Source organism: Bos taurus, chromosome 10, assembly GCF_002263795.3.
Source record: "Bos taurus isolate L1 Dominette 01449 registration number 42190680 breed Hereford chromosome 10, ARS-UCD2.0, whole genome shotgun sequence".
NCBI lineage: Eukaryota > Metazoa > Chordata > Mammalia > Artiodactyla > Bovidae > Bos > Bos taurus.
This window is the reverse complement of record NC_037337.1, coordinates 67,653,826-67,680,276: the sequence shown is the minus strand read 5'-3', so window position 1 is coordinate 67,680,276 and position 26,451 is coordinate 67,653,826. Positions and strand designations below refer to the sequence as shown.

At 38.6% G+C, this 26,451-nt stretch overlaps 1 protein-coding gene across 4 annotated transcripts in view; it reads left to right on the top strand.

Annotated features, from left to right (window-relative positions):
• The first annotated feature begins 3,085 nt into the window (after window positions 1-3,085).
• Window positions 3,086-26,451, top strand: part of DLGAP5 (DLG associated protein 5) — a 45,553-nt gene continuing 22,187 nt past the window's right edge. For 2 of the 4 annotated variants that reach the window (XM_005211806.5, XM_059890307.1), the window contains exons 1-10: window positions 3,086-3,208; window positions 6,794-7,032; window positions 12,582-12,775; window positions 17,710-17,772; window positions 19,097-19,181; window positions 19,272-19,391; window positions 20,183-20,253; window positions 23,301-23,575; window positions 24,308-24,432; window positions 24,801-24,930. In XM_005211806.5, coding sequence (XP_005211863.1) covers window positions 6,795-7,032; window positions 12,582-12,775; window positions 17,710-17,772; window positions 19,097-19,181; window positions 19,272-19,391; window positions 20,183-20,253; window positions 23,301-23,575; window positions 24,308-24,432; window positions 24,801-24,930 — 1,301 coding nt within the window. In that variant the 5' untranslated portion in view covers window positions 3,086-3,208; window position 6,794. The remainder of the gene's footprint in view (window positions 3,209-6,793; window positions 7,033-12,581; window positions 12,776-17,709; window positions 17,773-19,096; window positions 19,182-19,271; window positions 19,392-20,182; window positions 20,254-23,300; window positions 23,576-24,307; window positions 24,433-24,800; window positions 24,931-26,451) is intronic. The other 2 variants (XM_005211807.5, NM_001076822.2) reach the window with 2 other exon arrangements.

Sequence of the window (26,451 nt, the reverse complement as noted above, 5' to 3'; positions counted from 1 at the left end):
GAGGTTCCTGACATTGTACAGGACACAGGGATCAAGACCATCCCCATGGAAAAGAAATGCAAAAAAGCAAAATGGCTGTCTGGGGAGGCCTTACAAATAGCTGTGAAAAGAAGAGAAGCGAAAAGCAAAGGGAAAAAGGGAAGATATACACATCTGAATGCAGAGTTCCAAAGAACAGCAAGAAGAGATAAGAAAGCCTTCTTCAGTGATCAATGCAAAGAAATAGAGGAAAACAACAGAATGGGAAAGACTAGGGATCTCTTCAAGAAAATCAGAGATACCAAAGGAATATTTCATGCAGAGATGGGCTCGATAAAGGACAGAAATGGTATGGACCTAACAGAAGCAGAAGATATGAAGAAGAAATGGCAAGAATACACAGAAGAATTGTACAAAAAAGATCTTCACGACCCAGATAATCACGATGGTGTGATCACTGACCTAGAGCCGGACATCCGGGAATGTGAAGTTAAGTGGGCCTTAGAAAGCATCACTACGAACAAAGCTAGTGGAGGTGATGGTATTCCAGTTGAGCTATTCCAAATCCTGAAAGATGATACTGTGAAAGTGCTACACTCAATATGCCAGCAAATTTGGAAAACTCAGCAGTGGCCACAGGACTGGAAAAGGTCAGTTTTCATTCCAATCCCAAAGAAAGGCAATGCCAAAGAATGCTCAAACTACCGCACAATTGCACTCATCTCACACGCTAGTAAAGAAATGCTCAAAAGTCTCCAAGCCAGGCTTCAGCAATATGTGAACCGTGAACTTCCTGATGTTCAAGCTGGTTTTAGAAAAGGCAGAGGAACCAGAGATCAAATTGCCAACATCCGCTGGATCATAGAAAAAGCAAGAGAGTTCCAGAAAAACATCTATTTCTGCTTTATTGACTATGCCAAAGCCTTTGACTGTGTGGATCACAATAAACTGTGGAAAATTCTGAAAGAGAGGGGAATACCAGACCACCTGATCTGCCTCTTGAGAAATTTGTATGCAGGTCAGGAAACAACAGTTAGAAGTGGACATGGAACAACAGACTGGTTCCAAATAGGAAAAGGAGTTCGTCAAGGCTGTATCTTGTCACCCTGTTTATTTAACTTATATGCAGAGTACATCAAACGCTGGACTGGAAGAAACACAAGCTGGAATCAAGATTGCCGGGAGAAATATCAATCACCTCAGATATGCAGATGACACCACCCTTATGCAAAAAGTGAAGAGGAACTAAAAAGCCTCTTGATGAAAGTGAAAGTGGAAAGTGAAAAAGTCGGCTTAAAGCTCAACATTCAGAAAACGAAGATCATGGCATCCGGTCCCATCACTTCATGGGAAATAGATGGGGAAACAGTGGAAACAGTGTCAGACTTTATTTTCTGGGGCTCCAAAATCACTGCAGATGGTGACTGCAGCCATGAAATTAAAAGACGCTTACTCCTTGGAAGGAAAGTTATGACCAACCTAGATAGCATATTCAAAAGCAGAGACATTATTTTGCCAACAAAGGTCCATCTAGTCAAGGCTATGGTTTTTCCTGTGATCATGTATGGATGTGAGAGTTGGACTGTGAAGAAGGCTGAGCGCTGAAGAATTGATGCTTTTGAACTGTGGTGTTGGAGAAGACTCTTGAGAGTCCCTTGGCCTGCAAGGAGATCCAACCAGTCCATCCTAAAGGAGATCAGTCCTGGGTGTTCATTGGAAGGACTGATATTGAAGCTGAAACTCCAATACTTTGGCTACCTGATGCGAAGAGCTGACTCATTTGAAAAGACTCTGATGCTGGGAAAGACTGAGGGCAGGAGGAGAAAGGGACGACAGAGGATGAGATGGTTGGATGGCATCACTGACTCAGTGGACATGAGTTTGGGTAAACTCTGGGAGTTGTTGATGGACAGGGAGGACTGGTGTGCTGTGGTTCATGGGGTTGCAAAGAGTCAGCCATGACTGAGGAACTGAAATGATACTGATACTGAGATGAGTGCAATTGTGCGGTAGTTTGAGCATTCTTTGGCATTGCCTTTCTTTGGGATTGGAATGAAAACTGACCTTTTCCAGTCCTGTGGCCACTGCTGAGTTTTCCAAATTAGCTGGCATACTGGGTGCACCACTTGCACAGCATCATCTTTTAGGTTTTGAAATAGCTCAACTGGAATTCCATCATATCACTAGTTTGTTCCTAGTGATGCTTCCTAAGGCCCACTTGACTTCACATTCCAGGACGTCTGGCTCTAGGTGAGTGATCATACCATCGTATTCAGCAATAAAAACAACAGGGCTGATTCATGCAAAGGTAAGGATGGATCTTGCAAACAATACACTGAGAGAAAGGCAAACAGGAGAGTACCTACCACTCCTATTTTTAAAGTGACAGAAATCAAAAGAGTGAGCACCTAAACGCTGGGAGATTTAGAATGGGGCTTGAGGAACTCAAAAGTTATGAAAATGCTCTCATATCCTGACTGGGTGGTGGTTACACAGCTGATTACATTTAGCAAAACTCATCAGATTATACACTCAAAAAACCTATGCTTCTGAATGTAATTACTTTATATCTATTTTTTAATGTAGATGAGAAAAAAAAGACAAGTAACAAGTAATAAAACTAATAATGATTTAACGAGCAATTTGGTGCGATAATAAAACTTCCTTTAAAACTTTAAGCGAAGAAAATATTTCATTAAGTTCAGCTGATTTATGTAATTAAACAAGGACATTAAAAAGTCCTGCAAATAAAAAACAACAACAAAAAGCCCTGCAAACTCTGACGCCCTTCTCCTTCATCCTGTCCTTTCTCTGATACCAGCGAGGGCCAGGTAGCTGCCGAGCGGACGCAAGCGTAGCCCACGGTCAACCACCGGCCACTCCCGCTCCTAGCCGGCCCAGACCTTCCACCGCTCCGCCCTTCGTCAATATAGCATCCCGGACACGCCCAAAGAGCCCGCTCACACCTACCCTTTGAATGGTCCGTTAACCTTTCAATCAATTCAAATACGGCAAGGAGCGAGCTAATAGCGCGCCTCGTCGAGGGGATGAGGCGGGCACTTTTACCGGAAGTGTTGGTTAAAATACCTCCAATCAGCGGCTCTGTGCGGGAAGTTTGAATTTTGTCGATTCTTGCTGTAGACGTTCCTTCTTCGGAGGCGCGGTGGTCTTCCAGGACCAGAGAGTTCCTTTTAGTTTGGTTGAAGTTTAACGCTAGAAACTGCCTCAGGTAGGTAGTTGCTGGGTAGCTGGAGGAGGACACGGTTGGCTTCTTTCTAGAAGTTATAAAAGGGTCCGAGGACTGGCGGCAACGCTCTGAACTTCGCCTGGGGGAAGCTTCTTCTAGGACCTCATTACCTCTCCTTCCGGAAGCTGTTGACTCAGTCCTCCGGAAGAGTTAATATTTTTTGAGAAGACCTGTGTAGCAGCAGCATTTCGCCACCGGGGTGTAATTGGCATTTGGCCCCAACTATATTCCAGTAGCTCCTTACAGATTATGTGACAACTAAAAACGCTTGGGTTGACAATCCCTAGGCAAGCAAGACTAAGTAAGGCGTTCTAGACTTTCAGGCTGGAAGAAACTCCAGTCAAGGGTAGAGAACTTAAATGTGTGTGAAGAGCCGGGCTGCGGGGCTGGGGATTTCAGCTCCACTACCTTTTAACAGTGCTTATGTGGGCAGTTAATTTACCTCATCTGTATAAGGGTAGTTATACTACCTTTTAGGATTTAGATGATAATAAAATATGCCTTCAGTGTTAGCCCTTTCTCGCTTTGCTGTGTACAATACAGTGCTATGCCGTATTTTAAATAACTAATACATAATTTTAATTTTTTCTTTAATAACTGCTTAATATTGTTGCAGGAAAAGCCAATTTTGACTCCAGGTTGGAACTGTTTCTTTGACTTGCTTTTCCGTTGCTTTTGTTATTATATATAATCATACAGAATGGCCTGCCTCAGAGAATCCTACCCCTCTGCTTGACTTTTAAACTAAAATGCCTTTGTTCAGAACCCTAGACATTAGTGTGCCATCTTCTTGGTCAGCTCTGGGGAATAAAGTCCTTGCCTCTACACTTCGTCTCCCCTTCATTGGCCTGCTGTGCAGCAAGGAGAGCAAGTGTTCCATAGTATTTGTGAGAAGTGGTAAAAAAAAAATAGTAGAGGAGAGTTCTTGATAAAAAGCACAGTTCTTTATCACTTCCTCTGGACCCTTAAAGGAGAATGTTTTTAGCATTCAGTTCAGTCGCTCAGTCCTGTCGGACTCTTTGTGACCCCATGGACTGCATCTTGTGAGGTTTTTCTGTCCATCACCAACTCCTGGAGCTTGCTCAAACTCATGTCCATCGAGTTAGTGATACTGTCCGACCATCTCATCCTCTGTCGTTCGCTTCTCCTGCCTTCAATCTTTCCCAGCATCAGGGTGTTTTCTAATGAGTCATTCAGGTCAGATGAATTCTCATATTTTATACTCTGTTGATTGCTTGAAATAGCATTTTAATTTGCCTCACTTCTTATGCAGATTTTTATGTGCAGTTTTCTAGGGTACTTTCTTTGTTATTCTTGTTGAAGAGCACTGTGTGCTTATGTATTTTTAAAATTCCTAGTGACAGACGTTCCATCCTTCCCTCCCCCCCCCGTTTTCTTTTAAATTGGCAAGACTCTTTGGAGAATTGGTCCTTTTTCTCCAGTTTGGCTTAGTTGTTCTCTCCACTAGTTGTTTAGGTGAGGCTCTTAGATTTTCCAGTTTCCTTTATTCTCTTCCTCAGTTGGAGCCTGGTAGGCTACAGTTGATGGGGTCTCAAAAAGTCTGACAGGACTGAGTGACTTCACTTTCACTTTCATTTGGATCCACAGTTTCTTAGAACCCATGACATCATCTTTCTTGTTCTCTCTTGTTTTACTTCAATACATTCTCAGGGATCTTTCTAAGAAAAGAGTATATGCCAAATAAACTATATGACTTCTTGTATGGCTAAAAGAATTTTATTCTGTCTCACCAAAGCAAGCATATGGTTATCCTTCTAATCATTATGGTACTTCTGGAAACCCTTTTTTCTCAATCTCATATTTGACTGCCTATTTATCTTCTCTAACTATATAATATGCATCTTGTGGGTTGTTTTTTTTTTTTTTGTCTTCTGGTTGAGAAAAAGTGCCAGGCTGCCTGCATTCATCATCGGATCAGATCAGATCAGTCGCTCAGTCGTGTCCAACTCTTTTCGACCCCATGAATCACAGCATGCCAGGCCTCCCTGTCCATCACCATCTCCCGGAGTTCACTCAAACTCACGTCCATCGAGTTGATGATGCCATCCAGCCATCTCATCCTCTGTTGTCCCCTTCTCCTCTTGCCCCCAATGCCTCCCAGCATCAGAGTCTTTTCCAGTGAGTCAACTCTTTGCATGAGGTGGCCAAAGTACTGGAGTTTCAGCTTTAGCATCATTCCTTCCAAAGAAATCCCAGGGCTGATCTCCTTCAGAATGGACTGGTTGGATCTCCTTGCAGTCTAAGGGACTCTCAAGAGTCTTCTCCAACACCACAGTTCAAAAGCATCAATTCTTCGGCGCTCAGCCGCCTTCACAGTCCAACTCTCACATCCATACATGACCACTGGAAAAACCATAGCCTTGACTAGACGGACCTTTGTTGGCAAAGTAATGTCTCTGCTTTTGAATATGCTATCTAGGTTGGTCATAACTTTCCTTCCAAGGAGTAAGCGTCTTTTAATTTCATGGCTGCAGTCACCATCTGCAGTGATTTTGGAGCCCAAAAAAATAAAGTCTGACACTGTTTCCACTGTTTCCCCGTCTATTTCCCATGAAGTGATGGGACCAGATGCCATGATCTTAGTTTTCTGAATGTTGAGCTTTAAGCCAACTTTTTCACTCTCCACTTTCACTTCCATCAAGAGGCTTTTGAGTTCCTCTTCACTTTCTGCCATAAGGGTGGTGTCATCTGCATATCTGAGGTGATTGATATTTCTCCCGGCAATCTTGATTCCAGCTTGTGTTTCTTCCAGTCCAGCGTTTCTCATGATGTACCCTGCATATAAGTTAAATAAACAGGGTGACAAGATACAGCCTTGACGAACTCCTTTTCCTATTTGGAACCAGTCTGTTGTTCCATGTCCACTTCTAACTGTTGTTTCCTGACCTGCATACAAATTTCTCAAGAGGCAGATCAGGTGGTCTGGTATTCCCCTCTCTTTCAGAATTTTCCACAGTTTATTGTGATCCACACAGTCAAAGGCTTTGGCATAGTCAATAAAGCAGAAATAGATGTTTTTCTGGAACTTTCTTGCTTTTTCTATGATCCAGCGGATGTTGGCAATTTGATCTCTGGTTCCTCTGCCTTTTCTAAAACCAGCTTGAACATCAGGAAGTTCACGGTTCACATATTGCTGAAGCCTGGCTTGGAGAATTTTGAGCATTCATCATCAGGGGAAGGTTAAGGCAACTATTCTGTATACTGTCCTTCACTTACTTTTCCCTATTTTCACCTTTACTTCATACATTTTGCAGTGTTCTCTATGGTAAGCCTAGAATCTCTTGTTTATATTCCAGACCTTGGCTTCCTGGACTTCACTTCACCTGTCAAACAGGTTCCTATTCAGAACCCCAAAATAGTTTGTAGTATCTTCTCTTTTGATAACTTTCTTCCCACTCTTAACTCACATGTATATTCCATTTTGTATTTTAACATTTTTATTTCAGAAAGCTCTGAAGTGGTGTAGGAAGTGAACTGGAATCTTAAGTTTTTAAAATATAAAATGAAATTCCACGTAAGTTGGTCTTTCTCTCTTTTTCCTGACAGGATGTCTTCATCACATTTTGCCAGTCGGCACAGAAAGGATTTAAGTACTGACATGATTAGAACTAAAATTGCTCATAGAAAATCACTGTCTCAGAAAGAAAACAGACATAAGGAATATGAACGAAATAGACACTTTGGTTTGAAAGATGTCAACATTCCAACCTTGGAAAGTAGAAGTCTTCTTGAATTAGATGAGACATCTCAAGAGCTTGTTCCAGAAAAGGCCAGTATCAAGCCAAGTAAGTAGAGGTTGATTGTAATTTCAAGTGTTTTGAAGAGTAATATCTGAGAGTATTATTACCTCAGAAAAGTGGTTTAATATCTGAGGTTTAAAAAAACCCTGACCAGAAGAATGGAGTTTTGAAATAACATTCTAAATAACTGTGTTTTCTACAATTGCTGCTGCTGCTAAGTCACATCAGTCGTGTCCGACTCTGTGCGACCCCATAGACGGCAGCCCACCAGGCTCCCCCCTCCCTGGGATTCTCCAGGCAAGAACACTGGAGTGGGTTGCCATTTCCTTCTCCAATGCATGAAAGTGAAAAGTGAAAGTGAAGTCGCTCAGCTGTGTCTGACTCTTCTCGACCCCATGGACTGCAGCCTACCAGGCTCCTCCGTCCATGGGATTTTCCAGGCAAGAGTACTGGAGTGGGTTGCCATGGCCTTCTCCGTTTCTACAATTAAGTACTTCCTATTTCAAGCAAAGACTGAACGTCCCTATCTAGGCTAATGCCATTCACCTATGGAGTATTATAACATTTTTTACCTATATGGCCTTATAGGAATCCTAATTTCTTACTTCTAGAGCTTAGGTAAGATAAACATTAACAAGATAAGTTAATAAGGGTTATATAAAAATATAACCGATGAGAATATGCATGCTGCAACTAAAAAAATATGGATATACTTGATTGAAGTATCCAAAAGGTAAGGATACTAAATCAAAGTATTCATCCCTGTAGTTTGCCTAGATGGATTTAGGGTGGTTAGGAGGGGAAGAACCAATTCAAAAAGAAAGGAATGATCTCAGCAAAAGATAAAGATAATAAAAATGAGTGTTAGAAGGCAAGGGATACTATAGAATAGAAGGAAGAGAACTGGAAAGTGTCATGCATTTGCAGAATGAGTCATTGGACTCCTATTTAGTTGTGTTTATATAGCAGGTACTAGGAGCTAGATTGCAGTGAAACAAAGCAAAGATAAAGTTTGAAGAAATGGCAGAGAGAGATAAAGTCTTAGAAGTTTTATAGAGAAATGAGATGTCACATTGTTCTAAGTGTTCACTGCTTCAGTTTTTATCATTTTTCCAGAACCAGTGTAATGTTTGACACGCACGAGACACTCAACATATAAAGGTTAATTGCTTCTGTAATAGGGAGGGGTGGCCTAAAACTATTTCTTCTAGATTTGTCATTTTTGTGATTCTAAAAGAAAGTGAGAGAAAAGAATTGGATTAATATATTGTAGCGTTTTTGTTTTTGAGATGAAGTGATGGTTTATGTTTGAAGATCAAAGAAAGTGGGTTGGTCGTTGAGGGGGGATAGAGTAAAGAATAACATCTGTTAGGAGTTCAGAGGAAATGAAAACTGGGTCATAGAACTGAATAAGATGGACTTTGAAGAAAACTGACATTTTCTGTGAGAAGAGGTGATGTTATTGCCTTCTGAGTTGTCTCTTTGCTTCTACTCGGACCCTCTCAAACACTTCATTCCTCGGCCAAAATCTTTCAAATTAAATTTAACTTTGTCAGTGTGCTATTAAAGTGTTTTTTATTCCTCATTTGCAAAGGCCTAGAGGTAGGAGCCAGAGAAGGCAATGGCAACACTCCAGTACTCTTGCCTGGAGAATCCCATGGGCGGAGGAGCCTGGTAGGCTGCAGTCCACGGGGTCACAAAGAGTTGGACACGACTGAACTACTTCACTTTCACTTTTCACTTTCATGCATTGGAGAAGGAAATGGCAACCCACTCCAGTGTTCTTGCCTGTAGAATCCCAGGGAGCGAGGAGCCTGGTGGGCTGCCGTCTGTGGGGTTGCACAGAGTCAGACACGACTGAAGCGACTTAGCAGCAGCAGCAGAGGTAGGGATGAGCCAGGTGTGTTCCAGAGAAGGTGAATAAGGAAGCATGGCTGGAGAAAGCAAGCAAGTTCCCATAGAGCCCTGAGGGCCATCATTATAAGGACATTGGCTTTTACTCTGAAATATGAAATGTTTAATGGATTAATGAATGTTTCTCTGATTTACGATTTAAAGGCATCTCTTTGGCTACTGTGTTGAGAATAGATTGTGGGGTGGCAAGCATAGCCACAGAGAGACCAGCTTGAAGACTGTTGCAATAATTTAGTACATGGTTGACCACAGTGGCGAAAGTGTGAAAGTGTTAGTCTCTCAGTCATGTCCAACTCTTGGCGACCCCATGGACTATAACTCATTAGGCTCCTCTGTCCTTGGAATTCTCCAGGCAAGAATACTGGAGTGGGTTGCCATTTCCTTCTCCAGGTATCTTCCGACCCAGGGATTGAACCTGGGTCTCCTGCATTGCAGGCAGATTCTTTACCGTCTGAGCCACCAGGGAAGCCAGAGTGGTAGCAGCAAAAATAGTTTGTTGAATTCTGGATGTATTTTGAGGGTTGAACCAATATGATTTCTAAATGGATTCAATGTAGGGGTTGATGAAGAAAGAGAAGTCAAGGGAACTTCCCTGGAGGTTCAATGGTTCAAACTCCACTCTTCCACTGCAGGGGGTAAGGGTTTGATCCCTGGTAAGGGAACTAAGATCCCACATGCTGAGTGGCCAAAAAGTTAAATAAATAAATATAGATGAGTAAGAAAGAGGAATCAAGATGATTCCAAAGTTTTTGGCCTGAGCACCTAAAAATATGCAGTGGCCATTTACTAAATTGTAAAGGACTGGGGGAGTGGTAAGGTTAGAGTTCAGTGTTAGATGTAAAAGAGGAGATTTTGAAAAGGTAGTTGGATATCCAAGATGAGTTCAGAGGAGAAGTCTGAGCTAGATAAATAAATTCAGGTGTTGCCAACTTATACATGGTCTTTTGGTTTTTTAAATATTTATTTGTTTGGCAGTGCCGAGTCTTACTTATAGCACTCAATCTTCAATCTTCCTTGGGGCATGAGAGATCTTAGCTGTGGCATGTATACAGGATCTAGTTCCCTGATCAAGGTTCAAACCTGCATCCCCTGCATTGTAGGACAGATTCTTAACCACTGGAGTGCTAGGAAATACCATGGAATTTTTTTTCCTGAATATTTTCCATATGCAGTTGGATGAATCTGTGGATGTGGAACCCAGGAATATGGAGAGTCGACTGTAGAAAGGAAAGAAGTAGCATGCATTTTGTGTGCTGTTCCAGCCATATTCATTTGTGCATTGCAGGTGGAAAGTTGACATAGAGAGGCCTTTAATTGGAATTGGGATTTTGCCAGAGTGAGAGAGGGGCCAAAAAGTTGAAGTAGTGATTATGATGATAAATCATGGACTCTAAATTGGATATGAAAACACTTGATGTGAGGGAGGTGAAAGACAGTGAAAATATGATCGTAGATCAGGAGCATGTAGGTACGTCCTGGTGGAGCCAAAGAATTGTTGGAAAGATAAGATATGGTAATCAGAGAATGGATTTCTTGAAATTGGGCTTATGAAGGACATATAGTATTCATCGGTAATAATGAGGTCTCAAGTGCCTGGTTATCTCATGAATGAATACAGGTGTGACAGGAAATTGGTCCTCTGAGCCCTTGAAGTTTCTGGCAGGGCCTGGGTTGATCAGACCTCTCTCTCTTTGGCTGGTTAGTTGCATTTGACCACAAGCAGTGTGGTCTGTGAATGTTATTTTATGTGTGCCATGACACGAGAAAGGTTGAAGTACTAGTATGGGTGTGATCATGGGAATGGGTACCTGAGATACAGTGGAAGAAAGATCACTGGAAGAAAGAACACCTAAGAATCGAGAAGCTAGGGTACTGGATGAGTCATCAAGATTTGTGCAAGAACAGTGATGGAGACAATGACAGTGAGCCACGAGCTAAAGCCTTCAAGGAAGGAGAAACAAACATGGAAACAGATTGAGATACTGGGTTAGATCTGATGACACAAAATGTAAAGCTGGGATCTTTAAATGAAGAAGAAATAATCAGAAACCAACAATGAGGTCATCTCTCCTCTTCAGGTGCAGTGATACTCTAGTGTGGGAGAAAAAACAGTCAGCCTCATGAGAGGACAACAAGGGAAGCAGTGACTTCAGGGGAGAGCCAGGTTTCAGTTCAATCAAGAGCTGAGGGGAACCTTCAGAGAAGTCAAAGATAAAGGGGTTTGTTGGTGACTGACCACTTGATCATCTGTGTTTTTGCATATTCTGTACTCTGCCTGGGGTTTTCTTTTATTTAACAATTTTATCAAGGTCCAATTTATATACTATAAATTTCCCTCATTTTAAGTATATACCTTTTTGTAGTAAATTTATTCAGTTATGCAGTTATGTATGGATTATTTTTAATCCTTATCCAGGGGACAAACACTTACTTATTCCTCTGAACCCTTTTTAGGTATGCTGTGTTAAGGAAGCATTTCCTGATCTCTCCAGATAGCTGTTGTACTGATTCTTTTTAATGGGCATTCTCTTTTTTAAAACTGTGTTCCCTTGAGCCCCTCAAGGGCAGACATTTTCTTACTTATTCTTCCTACTAAAAATGTCTCACACATGGTAGCCACTTATATTTTTCATATAAAAATGTTTCAACAAACATTATTGTATTAAATAAGCATTATATTGTAAGACACTTCATAGTTTAAAGAAACATAAGATTTATGTAGAAAACCTAAATTGAGCTAAACTGACAGGGAGCCTAAATATCAAAAGAAAGAAATAGTATTAGTTACCCCAAAATTCAGTGGCTTAAAACAATAAGTGTTTATTAATTTACACAGTTTTTGTGGGTCAGGAATTTAAGTGCAGCTTGGCTAGATGGTTCTGGAGACTGCAGTCAGGATGTTATGCAGGATGCATCTGAGGGCTTGACTGAGACTGGAGATCTACTTCTACATACTGTTTGATTATTGTAAAGGATTCACTTCTGAAGTGACTCATCCATGTGACCAGCAGGTCGATGCTGGCTTTTGGCAGGAGGCCTTAGTTCTTTGTCACATGGACATCTCTATGGGGCTTCCTGAGTCTCCTAACAGTTCCACGTGGCCACTGGCATCCCCCCAGAGCAAGTGATCTAAGAGTGTATGCGTATGTGCTAAGTTGCCTCGGTTGTGTCTGTTTGTGACCCTGTGGACTGGAGACTCCTGTGTCCATGGGGATTCTCCAGGCAAGAACGCTGCAGTGTGTTGCCATGCCCTCCTTCAGGGGATCTTCCCAACCCAGGATCTAACCTGCATAGTCATGGAGTTGTTCTCCATCATTTCCACAGTACTTTCTTGGTCACACAGGTCGGCCCTATTCAGATGGCAGGGATGACACAAGACATGACTGCCAGGAGGTGAGAATCACTGGACGTTAGCTTGGAGTCTGGTATCATAGAAGTTAATTAATTTAAAAGTGAACTAATACATCCCTAGACATAGCAAGCAATCAGATATTTGAACAAGTGAAGTCAAAAGAAATAGGAATATTAAAACAGAGGTGGAAATAAATTGAAGTGCTAAGGAATTAACAAGAAGTTACTAAAAGCACTTCTTAGCAACAGTTGAAGTTAGAAGTTAAGATATTTGCCTAACTTTCTATCTGAAATATTTTATATACTGTTTTTTCTTTTTTCCTACTTAGAGTCAACAAAAACTGTTGTCTTTGATCAACGAAAACAGATGCTCCAAAAATACAAAGAAGAAAAACAACTTCAAAAATTGAAAGAGCAGAGAGAGAAAACTAAACGAGGAGTATTTAAAGTGGGTCTTTATAAACCTGATATGCCTTGTTTTCTTTTCTCAAACCAGAATGCTATGAAAGCTGAGCCAAAAAAGGTTAGTATCCTAACTTGATACAGAGAAATAGTTGCTTTTAACTGGTATTTTCTTTAAGAGATTAGATGACTAAAATAATCATTTCCCTGAGTCCCCTAGTTGATAGGGGTGGGAATGACATAATAGTAACACTGAAGATGAAAACAGAGTCTCTTGATGTAACTGCTGGTAGGTTGAGATTGGATAAAACCAGGGGAGAGATTGGAAAAAACCTGGTAGAGTCAGGCTAAACAGTGAATGCTGTGCCAGAGTATTTGGTGTTTACCTTATAGGATATGCAGAGTTAAGGGAGGCTTATAAATGAGATTGTACCATTATCAAACTAATATTCAGGAAGATTACCTTGCCTTAAGGATTATAGTCTAGAAAGGCAAGCTTTTATAGATGGAAAGACCAGTTGTGAATCATATATTATGACTATTCTCTATACATAGATTAGGTGAAAAGAGATAAGTGGACTGGGCCATTGGTTTAAAAACAAGAAATAGGTTTAAGACATCTTTTTTCCTGAGATATAATTGACATTAATTTCAGGTGTGCAACATAATGAGTCATTATTTGTATAAGTTATAAGATGACCACGGTAATTAGTCTAGTTAACATCTATCACCACACATAGTTAAACAAATTTTTTTCTCGTGATGAGAACATTTAAGGTCTACTCCTGACAATGTTCAAACGTACAGTATAGTATTATTAACTGTTGTCACCATGCTGAATACTATATTCCCAGGACTGACTTATTTTTAAAACTCGAAGTTTGTACTTTTTGACTATATTCACCCTTTTTGCCCAACCTGCACCTCTGGCAACCACCAGTCTGGTTTTTGTTTGTTTTTTTAAGTTTAGTTTAATTTATTTGGCTGCACTGGGTCTTTAGTTATGGCATATGCAGGGTTGTTGATCTTTGTTGTGGCATGTGGGATCTTTAGTTGTGATATTCCAAGTCTTACCGGTAGCATGCCAGATCTAGTTCCCCGACCAGGGATCGCACCTGGGCCCTCTCCATTGGGAACACAGAGTCTTAGCCACTGCACCCTCAGGGAAGTCCCCTACCAGTCTGTCCTTTATTTAGGAGGTTGGGTTTTTTATTATTATTTGTTTAAACTTCCAAATATAAGTAAGGTCATATGGTATTTGTCTTTCTCTGGCTTATTTGTTTAAACTTCCAAATATAAGTAAGATCATACGGTATTTGTCTTTGTCTGACTTATTTCACTTAGCATAATGCCCTCAATGTCCATTCATGTTGTCACAAAAGGCAACATTTCCTTCTTTTTTCATGGCTGAATAATAATAAAAACACACACAAATGGACTATTAGTTTCTTTATTCACTCATCCATTGATGGACACTTGGCTATTATAAATAATGCTGCAGTGTACATGGGGGTACATATATCTTTTTGAGTCAGTGTTTTCATTTTCTTTGGATAAGTACCCAGAATTGGAAATGCTGGATCATATGATAGTTCTAGTTTTAATTTTTTGAGGATCTTCCATACTGTTTTCCATACAGGCTGCACCAATTTACATTAACAACAGTGTAGTAGGGCTCCCTTTTCTCCATATCCTCACCAACGCTTATTATTTCTTGTCTTTTTGATAATGGCCTTTCTAACAGGTGTCATGTAAGACATCTTAAGAGATAAATTTGACAGGACTGGTGACCTCAAGTAAGTAGTGAGGGGTAAAGGAAGTTGAAGAGTTAAAGATGACTGTTCTGAAGATAATAGTTTGAGCAATAATACAAGTTTTATAAAAGGCTCTAGGTTTGTCCACCTCAGTTCAACTAACTCAAATTCCTGTTTATTTTATGATTGAGTAATATTTCATTGTATGTAGGTACCATAACTTCTTAATCCATTCATTGTCAATGGACATCTAGGTTGCTTTCATGTCCTGGCTGTTGTAATTAAGTGCTTCAGTGAATACTGGGGTACATGTGTCTTTCTGAATTATAGTTTTCTCAGGGTATATGCCCATTAAGGGGATTGCTAGAAAAATAATACGGATGAACCTATTTTCAGGGCAGGAATAGAGATGCAGATGCAGAGAACAGACTGTGGATACAGCAGGGGAAAAGGGGGGATGAATTGAGAGAGGAGCATTGCAATATATACATTACCATGTGTGAAATAGATAGCTAGTAGGAGGTTGCTGTGTAACACAGGGAGCCAGCCTGGTGCTTGGTGAAAACTAGGGGCTGGACGGGAGAGTGGGGTGGGAGGGAGGCTTAAGAGGAAGGGGATATGCATATACATATAGCTGATTCATGTTGTATGGCAGAAACCAACACAGCAATGTAAAGCAGTTACCTTCCGATTAAAAATAAATTTTAAAGAAAGAATGTATGGGAAAACATAATATTACAAACTTTGCTACTGCTAATAGAGATGAGGAAGGCAGGAAAAGGAATAAGCGTAAGTGGGTGAATATTAATAACCTTTCAAAAAAATCCTATTTGGAAATCAGGCTAGAGATTCATACTAAGATGTGGATTTAGGATGTGATATTAGGAGTTTAAGTTGTAGGACTAAATGAAACCACTCCAGTAAGAATATGTACAATTATCTGAGTGAGGTCTAGAGAACAGGTTCAAGTGGGCAGCGATAGGTTGAAAAGGACTGATCAAATGGCAAGAGAATAAATGCTAAAGGGAGGGGTGATGTAAAGAGAATAATGAGTAAGTCAAGGATGAAGTTTGACATATACCCCAGTGTTCATTGCAGCACTATTTACAATAGGCACGACGCAACTTAGATGTCCATTGACAGATAAAGAAAATGTGGTACATGTATATACAATGAAATATTACTCAGCCATAAAAAGGGGTAGATTTGAGTCAGTGGTAGTGAGGTAACAAGAGCCTGTTATACAGAATGAAGTAAGTCAGAAAGAGAAAACATATATTAATGCATTTATATGGAATCTAGAAAAATGGTACTGATGAACCTGTTTGCTGGGCAGAATTGGAGACACAGATGTAGAGAACAGACTTGTGGACGCAGCAGGGGAAGGAGAGGCTGGGATGAATTGAGAAAGTAGCATTGACATATATACACTGTCACGTGTGAAACAGATAGCTGGTGGGGAGTTGCTGTATAACCCAGGGAGCCCAGCCAGGCGTGCTGTGATGACCTAGAGGGAGTGGCATGGGGGCAGAGAAGGGAGGCTCACGAGGGAGAGGAGATATATATATATGTGTATATATAATTAGGGTTGTTGTATGGCAGAAACCAACAACATTTGAAAGCAATTTTTCCTCCAATTAAAAAGTAAATTTAAAACTTAAACAAAAAAAGATGAAATTTGAACAGATCAGTTGGACTGTAGATTAGGTAGTCGTTGGTGGTTTGCAATTTAAAGATACATATAAATAAACTCATTGACTATATACTCATTCCTGATTTAAGTAAGAATTGAACAATATAAAGCCCCAAGATACTGCTGCTTTTTTAGGCCTCATGAATCTCAATAATTCATTTGACAGATCTTTGATTATTTACTCTGTATGATCTTAGGATAATGTAGAAGAGACCAAAATTAATAGAATGTAGTGCAAGTGGAAAGATATAGATAAATATGTTCTATATATTAGAGGAAGGAGAGACTGTTTGCATTGGAGGAACATCAGAGAGGACATCTTGGAAGGGATTAGATTCAAGCTGTCTTTTCAAGAATATATAGGATGCCATTCATTGGTCTACACCGTAAACAACTTTTAAAATATGATAAGAAATATTGTGTTAAATAGTATGATTCAGTGAGGAGTCAATAATTGTTCTTCATTTTGTTCAGGCAATAGCCATTGCTGAATTTTAATCCCTTTAAGTACTGTTAAGAAAAGCCTAATTTCTTTAGCACTAGGTTTTCATTGAGATTTGGAGAAGAAAAATGACTTCTCATCTAGAGAAGTCTGATTATGCTTCTTAAGAAATTTTATAGAGTTGATAAATACCTTATAATTTTTTAATCAGCCTTTCTCCTCAATTTTTCCCACACTTTTTGATCAGGTCTCCATTTTCTTACTGACAATGAACAGCTGTGTAATCATGAGATTTGAAGGCAAATTGTCAAAGCTAGGGAAGTAAGCTGTACAGTATCTTTTCATAAACAGAAAAAAAAAGATCCTAATACTCAAGTTTATTCATCTGTGTGCTCAGTCGCTCAGCTGTGTGCGACTCTTTATGACCCCATGGATTGTCGTCCTCCAGGCTCCTCTGTCCATGGAATTTTCCAGACAAGAACACTGGAGCAGGTTGCCATTTCCTACTCCAGGGAGTCTTCCCAGTTTGTTCATCTACCCCATTCCAAATATGTCCAGCTAATCATACTAATGAGGATCCTAATAACTTGGAAAATATGCTTTGAAATTTCTTCTCTTTCCTCATTGAAAAATATGAGTAAGTTTTGAAGCTATTAAATTAAACATATTTTAAATCAAACCAGAACCAGAAAAAAAAACAGTAATTTAGGGAGTTCCCTGGCAGTCCAGTGGTTAGAACTCAGTGCTTTCACTGCTGGAGCTGGTGAAATACAATCTCTTTTCAGGGAGCTAAGTTCCTGCAAGCTGTGCAGCATGGCCAAAAAACCCCACAAAAGTTAAAACAAAACAGTAAGTTAGCAAGTATCTTTTAGCTGTAAATGATTAATATAAAAATATAAATTTAAAATATAAATATTTTTTATTTATAACTTTAAAATGAGAACTTTGGACTTCCCTGGCAGTCCAGGGATTAAGACTCCGATCTTCCAATTCAGGAGGTGAGGGTTTGACCCCTGGTCAGGGAACTAAGATCCCACATGGCATGCTGTGCAGCCGCTCAAAAATAAATATATAAAACGGGAGCTTTATTTCATGAGACATGGAAATAAATTTTGCACTTTATTTAATATATTTTTTAAACTTTATCTTCTTTTGACTATTTTAAGGATGTTCCATCTTCTGTACGGATTACAAGGTCAAAGGCCAGAAACCAAATGGAGCTGACTAAGGTATAGTTGGTAGTTTAGTAGGTCACTGTTACTAAAATGACAAACTGTACTTTTTTTTCTGAGTAAGTAAATTTATTTTTAATTTAATATCAGCTTTAAGCAATAATGATTATTTTACCAGAGTTAATAATACCAAAATAGATGCTACTATATGATGACATAGCAGATTTGGCTATATGCCAAGGAAACAGTCGCTTAAAATATTTTGCACAGATGTCCTTTATGAGATCTATACTAAACTCTGACACATTCTTTTTTATTTACTGGGCTTTTATTATGTATCCCATGTCACCATAAAGCACAAGTAGAAATATAAAGCACATGCTATGCTATGCTAAGTCACTTCAGTCGTGTCCAACTCTGTGCGACCCCATAGACGGCAGCCCACCAGGCTCCCCCGTCCCTGGGATTCTCCAGGCAAGAACACTGGAGTGGGTTGCCATTTCCTTCTCCAATGCATGAAAGTGAAAAGTGAAAGTGAAGTCACTCAGTCGTGTCCGACTCTAGCGACCCCATGGACTGCAGCCTACCAGGCTCCTCCTTCCATGGTATTTTCTAGGCAAAAGTACTGGAGTGGGGTGCCATTGCCTTCTCCGATAAAGCACATAGGGTGAGTTTTATAAATTTTTTAAGGGTCTTCAAAACACTGCTATGGATAAAGTTACTAGGAGGATTACTAAAGTCAAGTGGTCAGGGAGAAAAGTAGTGTGCTTCTTTGTCAGGTGAGGAAGCTGTAGTTAACTGAATTTGAGTGACTGTCACATTCCTCTAGGCTCTAGGATATAATAGTGAAGAAAACAAACAAAATTTCCTGTTTTCAAGGACTCTACATAAGAGATAGTGTTAAAAAAAAAAAAAGAACCATGTAGTGTGTCAGATGGTCAAAAGTATGGGGGAGATGAAAGAAAGAATGGAGATGGAGAGTTTTGGAGTAGCTGTAGGGGAGAATTTTGATCATGCCTCACTGAGTTGGTGGCAGTTTAAATGCAGTCTTTCAAGAAGTAGATGAGTGAGTTGTGGGGAAGAGCTGTCTTCCAGGGGAGGAATTTTCTAGATAAAAAGATACCTGTTGTGTTTAAGGAGTCTCAGAAGATTATAGTCAGTTATTTTTTTAATGGTTTTTCTAAATTCTGGGATTCTGAAAAAGTTTGTTAGGAAATTTATGTAATGGAAAACTTGTTTCTTCATCTCATTTAGGGTAGTGGATTTTTTGCTGGTTCGTTTACAGTATCAGATTTCAAATGTCAGTTTACACCTTAAAAATGTGGTGGTTTGGTTCATTATGCAGTTAAATCACCTAATTTATACCTTATCTTTTAAATAGAGTGGTAATGGGATTGATGTTCGAGCAATCCGACCTGGTCAAAGACAGACTTCTGAGAAGAAAGTGTTGGACAAAGAGAAAAAAGGTAGAAGTATTAGCAATTTTTGTAAGTTCTGATATTGCCACAATAATTTAAAACCACCAAAAGCGTTCGGTTTTATTTTTTTTCCCGCAGCTGTACAACCTGTAATGCTGCCGGTGAGAATGACTCGATCATCTACTCAAGCAGCAAAGCAGATTGTCAAAGAAATCCCGTCTACAGCAGCAAGAAAGCCAGAGTCAAGGGCTGTTAATGGTAAGAACAATTTCTTGATCAGTGACTGAACTAGGATTATGTTGTGATCCTTGAGGGTTTTTGTGTTCAGTTTTTAAGATAATTATATACTTCTTTGAATAGGACAGAAGGAAATGGGAGATTCTAACTCTTGAAGACAGGTTTTGTGCCCCGATATCCTGTCAGCACACAGTGGATGCTCAAATGTTGAAATTTTTCAAAGTGAAAAATTAATAGCCCCAATAAATTACAGTCCATCCATTTGGTGGATTGAAGTGTAATTATTTAAGAACAAGGTGTGAAAAAACACTTAATGACATGGTTAATGATATTAAGTGGGCGAAGAGAAACAGGTAAAACCCTGAACAGTATGATTGAAATTCTATAATGAAATATGTATGTGAATGTGAACTTTGGAAAAACATATTCTGAAGTGTCAACAGTGATTACCACTGAAGTAATGTAAACTTTAGAAAAATTTTTGGTTTTGTGCTTTTTATAATTTTTTCTAATTTTCTATAGTAAATATGTATTTTATATTTAGAGGCAAAAGGTAAAATACCTTAACACCTTTTGTTTTCTTTTGTTTTGTTTTGAAAACAGATGGCCTATACGTGAAACAGGAAATTTCATCTGTTTTTATCCTATTTTCTAATATGATTTTTAATCATAATGTCCCTTAAACTGTACATTTCTATTAAGCCTTTTTTCCTTTCCCAAATTACCTAGTACTTTTTTTTTTTGACTTGTACTTTTAATGCAGCATTTTTTTATCTAGTCAAAATGGGTGTCTTATTTCACTTTTATTTTAGATAATGAAGCAGACAGAAAAGCACCAAATCAAGGAAAACCTGCCAAAAAGATAGGAACAAAACCTGACAAGGTAGAGTATAAACATCTGTTTATCTCTAGATACTTTGAAAATCTCATTGCTACTTTCATAAAATGGAAATTAAGCATATAGAACTGCTTCAAGAAGTTGACTCGCCATGTGTCTTAAAACCTCCTGAACCATAAAGAAGCATCAGGAGGCTTTACTTGTTGTTTTTCAGGTGTCTTATCCTCAGAGTTTTATAGTTAGAGAAAGCATAATTTGGTTAACATGAAATAGAGAAAAGTGATAGAAACACAGCTGACAGAAACCTTCATGTCTAAGAGAGGATGGAGTTGGGTGAACTGTATTGACTCTGAATTCAGTTAGGCCTGAGTCTGAATATTGTCCTATTAGCTATATAACCTTGGGCAAGTTATGAATTTGTTTTCCCATCTCCAACACATAATACCTACATAAGAGTAGTTTTAAGAACTAAGTACTCTAATGTTTCTGACAGTGTCTAGTGTAGTACCTTATAGGGTCTATAGAAAAGAGTCACCATTTTGAGGCCCCAGTGCCTTGGTTTATAATCAGTGCTATGGTTCCTTAACCTTAAAAAAGAAAGTTATACCGAAGTAAAGAAATGTGGCTATGTTGTACAGCAGAAACTAATACAACATTGTAAAGTAATTATACTCCAGTTAAAAATTAAAAAAAAAAAAAGAAATGTGGCTAGATTTTTAACTGAAAATTAAAAATCAGAAATGTAAAATCCTCTAAAAATTTTGCTTGTATGGGTGAGTGAAATGTGTAAAGGTTGTCAAAAGTTACAAACTTCCAGTTACAAAGTAAGTATGGTCTGGGGATGTAATAAGCAACATGGTGACTGTGGTTAATAATACTGTGTTGTATATTTGAAAGTTGCTAAGAGGATATAGGTCATAAGATTCTCATCATAAGAAAAGAAATTGTAACTATGGTGACAGATGTTCATAGGCTTATTACGTAGATCACTTTGCAATACATACAAATGTCAAATCATTATGTTGCATGCCTAAAACTAGTATCAGTTTTTTTTTTTTTTTTAACAAAAAACCAAATAATTAAATTGACAAAATAAGCTTCACATTATATTTGGTTAATCTCACTGTGTCACACTGAAAAATATTTTTCTCATCAGTTCAGTTGAGTTGCTCAGTCGTATCCAACTCTTTGCGACCCCATGAATTGCAGCACACCAGGCCTCTCTGTCCATCACCAACTCCCGGAGTTCACTGAGACTCACGTCCATCGAGTCAGTGATGCCATCCAGCCATCTCATCCTCTGGCGTCCCCTTCTCCTCCTGCCCCCAATCCCTCCCAGCATCAGAATCTTTTCCAATGAGTCAGCTCTTTGCATGAAGTGGCCAAAGTACTGGAGTTTCAGCTTCAGCATCATTCCCTCCAAAGAAATCTGAAGGCTGATCTCCTTCAGAATGGACTGGTTGGATCTCCTTGCAGTCCAAGGGACTCTCAAGAGTCTTCTCCAACACCACAGTTCAAAAGCATCAATTCTTCGGCGCTCAGCCTTCTTCACAGTCCAACTCTCACATCCATACATGACGACAGGAAAAACCATAGCCTTGACTAGACGGACCTTTGTTGGCAAAGTAATGTCTCTGCTTTTGAATATGCTATCTAGGTTGGTCATAACTTTCCTTCCAAGGAGTAAGCGTCTTTGAATTTCATGGCTGAAATCACCATCTGCAGTGATTTTGGAGCCCCCAAAAATAAAGTCTGACACTGTTTCCACTGTTTCCCCATCTATTTCCCATGAAGTGATGGGACTGGATGCCATGATCTTAGTTTTCTTAATGTGGAGCTTTAAGCTAACTTTTTCACCCTCCACTTTCACTTTCATCAAGAGACTTTTGAGTTCCTCTTCACTTTCTGCCATAAGGGTGGTATCATCAGCATATCTGAGGTTATTGATATTTCTCCCGGCAATCTTGATTCCAGTTTGTGTTTCTTCCAGTCCAGCGTTTCTCACGATGTACTCTGCATAGAAGTTAAATAAGCAGGGTGACAAGATACAGATCTGATAGAGTGCTTGATGAACTATGGAATGAGGTTCGTGACATTGTACAGGAGACAGGGATCCAGACCATCCCCATGGAAAAGAAATGCAGAAAAGCAAAATGGCTGTCTGGGGAGGGCTTACAAATAGCTGTGAAAAGAAGAGAAGCGAAAAGCAAAGGAGAAAAGGAAAAATATAAACATCTGAATGCAGAGTTCCAAAGAATAGCAAGAAGAGATAAGAAAGCCTTCCTCAGCGATCAATGCAAAGAAATAGAGGAAAACAACAGAATGGGAAAGACTAGGGATCTCTTCAAGAAAATTAGAGATACCAAGGGAACATTTCATGCAAAGATGGGCTCAATAAAGGACAGAAATGGTATGGACCTAACAGAAGCAGAAGATATTAAGAAGAGGTGGCAAGAATACATAGAAGAACTGTACAAAAAAGATCTTCATGATCCAGATAATCACGATGGTGTGATCACTGACCTAGAGCCAGACATCCGGGAATGTGAAGTCCAGTGGGCCTTAGAAAGCATCACTACGAACAAAGCTAGTGGAGGTGATGGAATTCCAGTGGAGCTATTTCAAATCCTGAAAGATGATGCTGCGATTTTTCTCATAGGATAAGTTTATTTATAATCAAGGTTATTGTAAAAGAGGATTTGTTACTTGACAATAATAGTCTTCCAATAAACACTGGATTTCTGATTCTCAAATCATTGTAATTATCCACATAATTTAAATTAAAAAATGGGTATTTGTCAGTTGGGTAATTTTTCCACCTTAATTTTCATATATCTTAATTTGCCGTAATACCTAAAACCTATTATTTAGTCTTTTTAATGAGGATTGGTTCTCTCTCTCTGGATCCTAACAATGGTTTAGTTAGCTGGTCTACTGATTTCATATTTACATTTAACTGTATTTATTTTTCTTTCTTAAATTATATTCATGGGACACATATCTCAAGTCTAGTATTTTCAGACCTGTAAAAATTGGCTTGACTATATCCCCAGGAGAGAAATTCTCACTCTTTTCTGTTTCCTTCCATCCAGGTCATTTCTTTTAAAGTTGATAATGAAGAAAATACTTTGGATTCACAAACCAGTGCCACAAATGGAATGAATCCAGATGGAGTCTTATCAAAAATGGAAAATGTATCTAAGACGAACAGTGCAAAAATGAAAGGGAAAAATTCCTTTGCACCCAAAGATTTTATATTTCAGCCATTAGATGGTCTGAAGACCTATCAAGTAACACCTATGACTCCCAGAAGTGCCAATGCTTTCTTGACACCCAGTTATACCTGGACCCCGTTAAACACAGAAGTGTAAGTATTTAAAGTTAATAATGAATTCTTTGCTAAGATGGTTAACAATCACCTTTCTTAGATTTGGCATGTGCTTTTTAAAGGTTAATGTTTAGTTAGTAAATTATGTTAATTATAAATCATGAAAATTTGGTCTTTTAAAAAAATTCTTCAGAAGGGTACAGTAATGTACTAGACAGTTTTACTATTTCCTATACATTGTTTTTATCTGTATTTTCATGGTACTCTTTGTGGCGTTTTTTTGCTTTTAATAGGTGATCTTTTTATAAAGACTTAGAAATAAATTTTTAGAAGAAAGAAACTGTAATACTGTAGCTCAGAAATGGTGGGGTTTTTTGTCTTTTTGCTAAGTGTTACTTTAGAAAAATTACTTCTAAAGACAAAAATAATTAACTTGCAAAGTGAGGGAAAATCAGTTGGAATCTTTAATAGAAACAGCATGGTTGTTTTGCAAAGACTGGCTGGTAGCAAATTTACTAGAAACTGCTCAGCAGCATGCAAGACTATAGAGTGCTTATGTTCCATGAAGAGATCTTTATAATCTTTGGATCTCGTAAGTAGTAAAGACAGACATTCCCACTATAGGTGTTTAAATATGTCCAGAAAAGACACATTTAAAAAAATTAGAAACATATTTCTATTTAATCCCAGATTTTTTAAAAGCAACATCATTTTGAAATCCTTCATATGATGCTTATGTTTTAAGAAGTATATATTTACTATTGTTTTTAGTGATAAGACTGAAGCAACAAAAGAAATCTTGGCACAAAAATGTAAAACTTTCTCTGCCAAAACAGTACCTCAAGATTCAAGTAAATCACAGTGTCCTTTGGGTTCTTTAACAGTTTGGAATAAAGGTATTAAATTTTAATTAATTTTTTACTTGCTTTTCTGAATTGTGATTTATCAGGTTTATTAGGCCCTTTTCAACATATAGCCCAGGAATGTGATCTCAGGGTCAGGAAAGATGTGAAGACATGGGGAAAGATATCTGGAGAGAGAAAGAGTTGGAATGAGGAGTATAGACTGAGAAATAAATGTAACTTTGAAGAGATGAATATTGGGAGGCACTTTAGAGATACGTGGTGAATGGAATCTTTAAGTCAGAGATAAAATTTGAAAATTCACATTGGAATAATTGGAAAATTTAAACAGATTTGTCTTGTGGGGAACATCATTTTGTGAGTGGCTGCTTTGAAATTTATATGTAATGTTTTCTTTATAGAACATGTCTCAAATAAAAATGAAACTACTAATGAAAATTCAAATGGCCTTTCAGGAAAGGAAGAAGTCCCATCACTTGAAGTAAATGAAGATCAGCTTTCTCAGCCACAACATGATGTGCCGTATTTCAGGTTTGTCCATTTGTTCCTAGTATAAGAATTTTGTATTCATGTGTAGACAATTAAAACCAAGATTAAACTATTTTTAGCCTGAATGTAATAGATGAATTGGGGGAAACTGAATTCCGGTGATTTTCATTTATCTTTTAAATTTAAATTTTTTTTTTTTTCACTAACTAGTTCCCAATTCAAAAGGTAGTAAAAGATACAAGTGAGGAGTCTTTTTCCCAAATCTGTCTCATAGAGGGGATAGTTCAAACCTTCCACAGAGGCAAGTGTTATTCATTTCTTGTGAATACTTCCAGAGTTAGATAATGCATATGTAGAATAACAAACATATTTTTTCTTTTTTTTTAATATAAACAATAGCATGCTGTTTTGTTTCATGTAATGTTAACTGTAACAGACATTCCATTTTAGTACTTAAAGAGCTTTCTTATGTTATTTTGAGTATGTGTTTTCTAAAGGCCGCACTGCTGCTGCTGCTGCTAAGTCGCCTCAGTGGTGTCTCTGTGTGACCCCTTAGATGGCAGCCCACCAGGCTCCCTGGGATTCTCCAGGCAAGAACACTGGAGTGGGTTGCCATTTCCTTCTCCAATGCATGAAAGTGAAAAGTGAAAGTGAAGTCGTTCGTTGTGTCCGACTCTTAGCGACCCCATGGACTGTGGCCCACCAGGCTCCTCCATCCATGGGATTTTCCAGGCAAGAGTACTGGAGTGGGGTGCCATTGCCTTCTCCAAAGGCCGCACAGTATCCAATAATATGGATATACCACAATTTACTGAATAAGTCCCTGTTGCTGATTATTTACATTGGGTTCAATCTAGTACTATTATAATCAAGGTTGCAGAGAACAACCTTATATATATTTCAGTTCTCTCATGTGCAAATATATGAGGACCTCAGTTTGCATCCCCTCCAGCATGGTATGGGAGTTCCTATTTTCTCATACCTCCTCACCCTCTAAAGAATCAAATTAAAGTTTATTTTAAAAAAAAGAATAGGAGGCTCAGTGGCCCGTCAACTTATGAGATAGGATTATGTTTCTCTAACTCTGAATTGAAAATTAAGTTCCTGTTTGGGGAACTTCAACATGTCACCAAATGCCGTGGAAACATATCAGAGGCGTGCATTTTGAGAAAGGCCTTTATATTCTACATCATACAGAAAATTATTGTATCTTACAATTTTTGAATGAATATAGCAAGAAAATTCCCATACCATTTCCAGTACAATATTAACAATTTTTGAACTTTACCAATCAACTAAATAAAAATATTACCTTACTCTAGTTTTATTTATTTTTTATTTATTTTTCCTTTTTTTGGCATGAGATCTTAGTTCCCTGACCAGGGATCAAACCATCAGAGTCTTGAGCACTGAGATGCCAGGCAATTCCCTTTACTCTTGTTAATATTCATTCCTCCTCTCATGAATGAGTATCTTTTTATATGTTTGGGAACCACTTCAGTTGTTTTTAGAGTATAATGTTTTGGTATTGTAAGATCTTTTAGAGGTTAACTAGTTTACTAT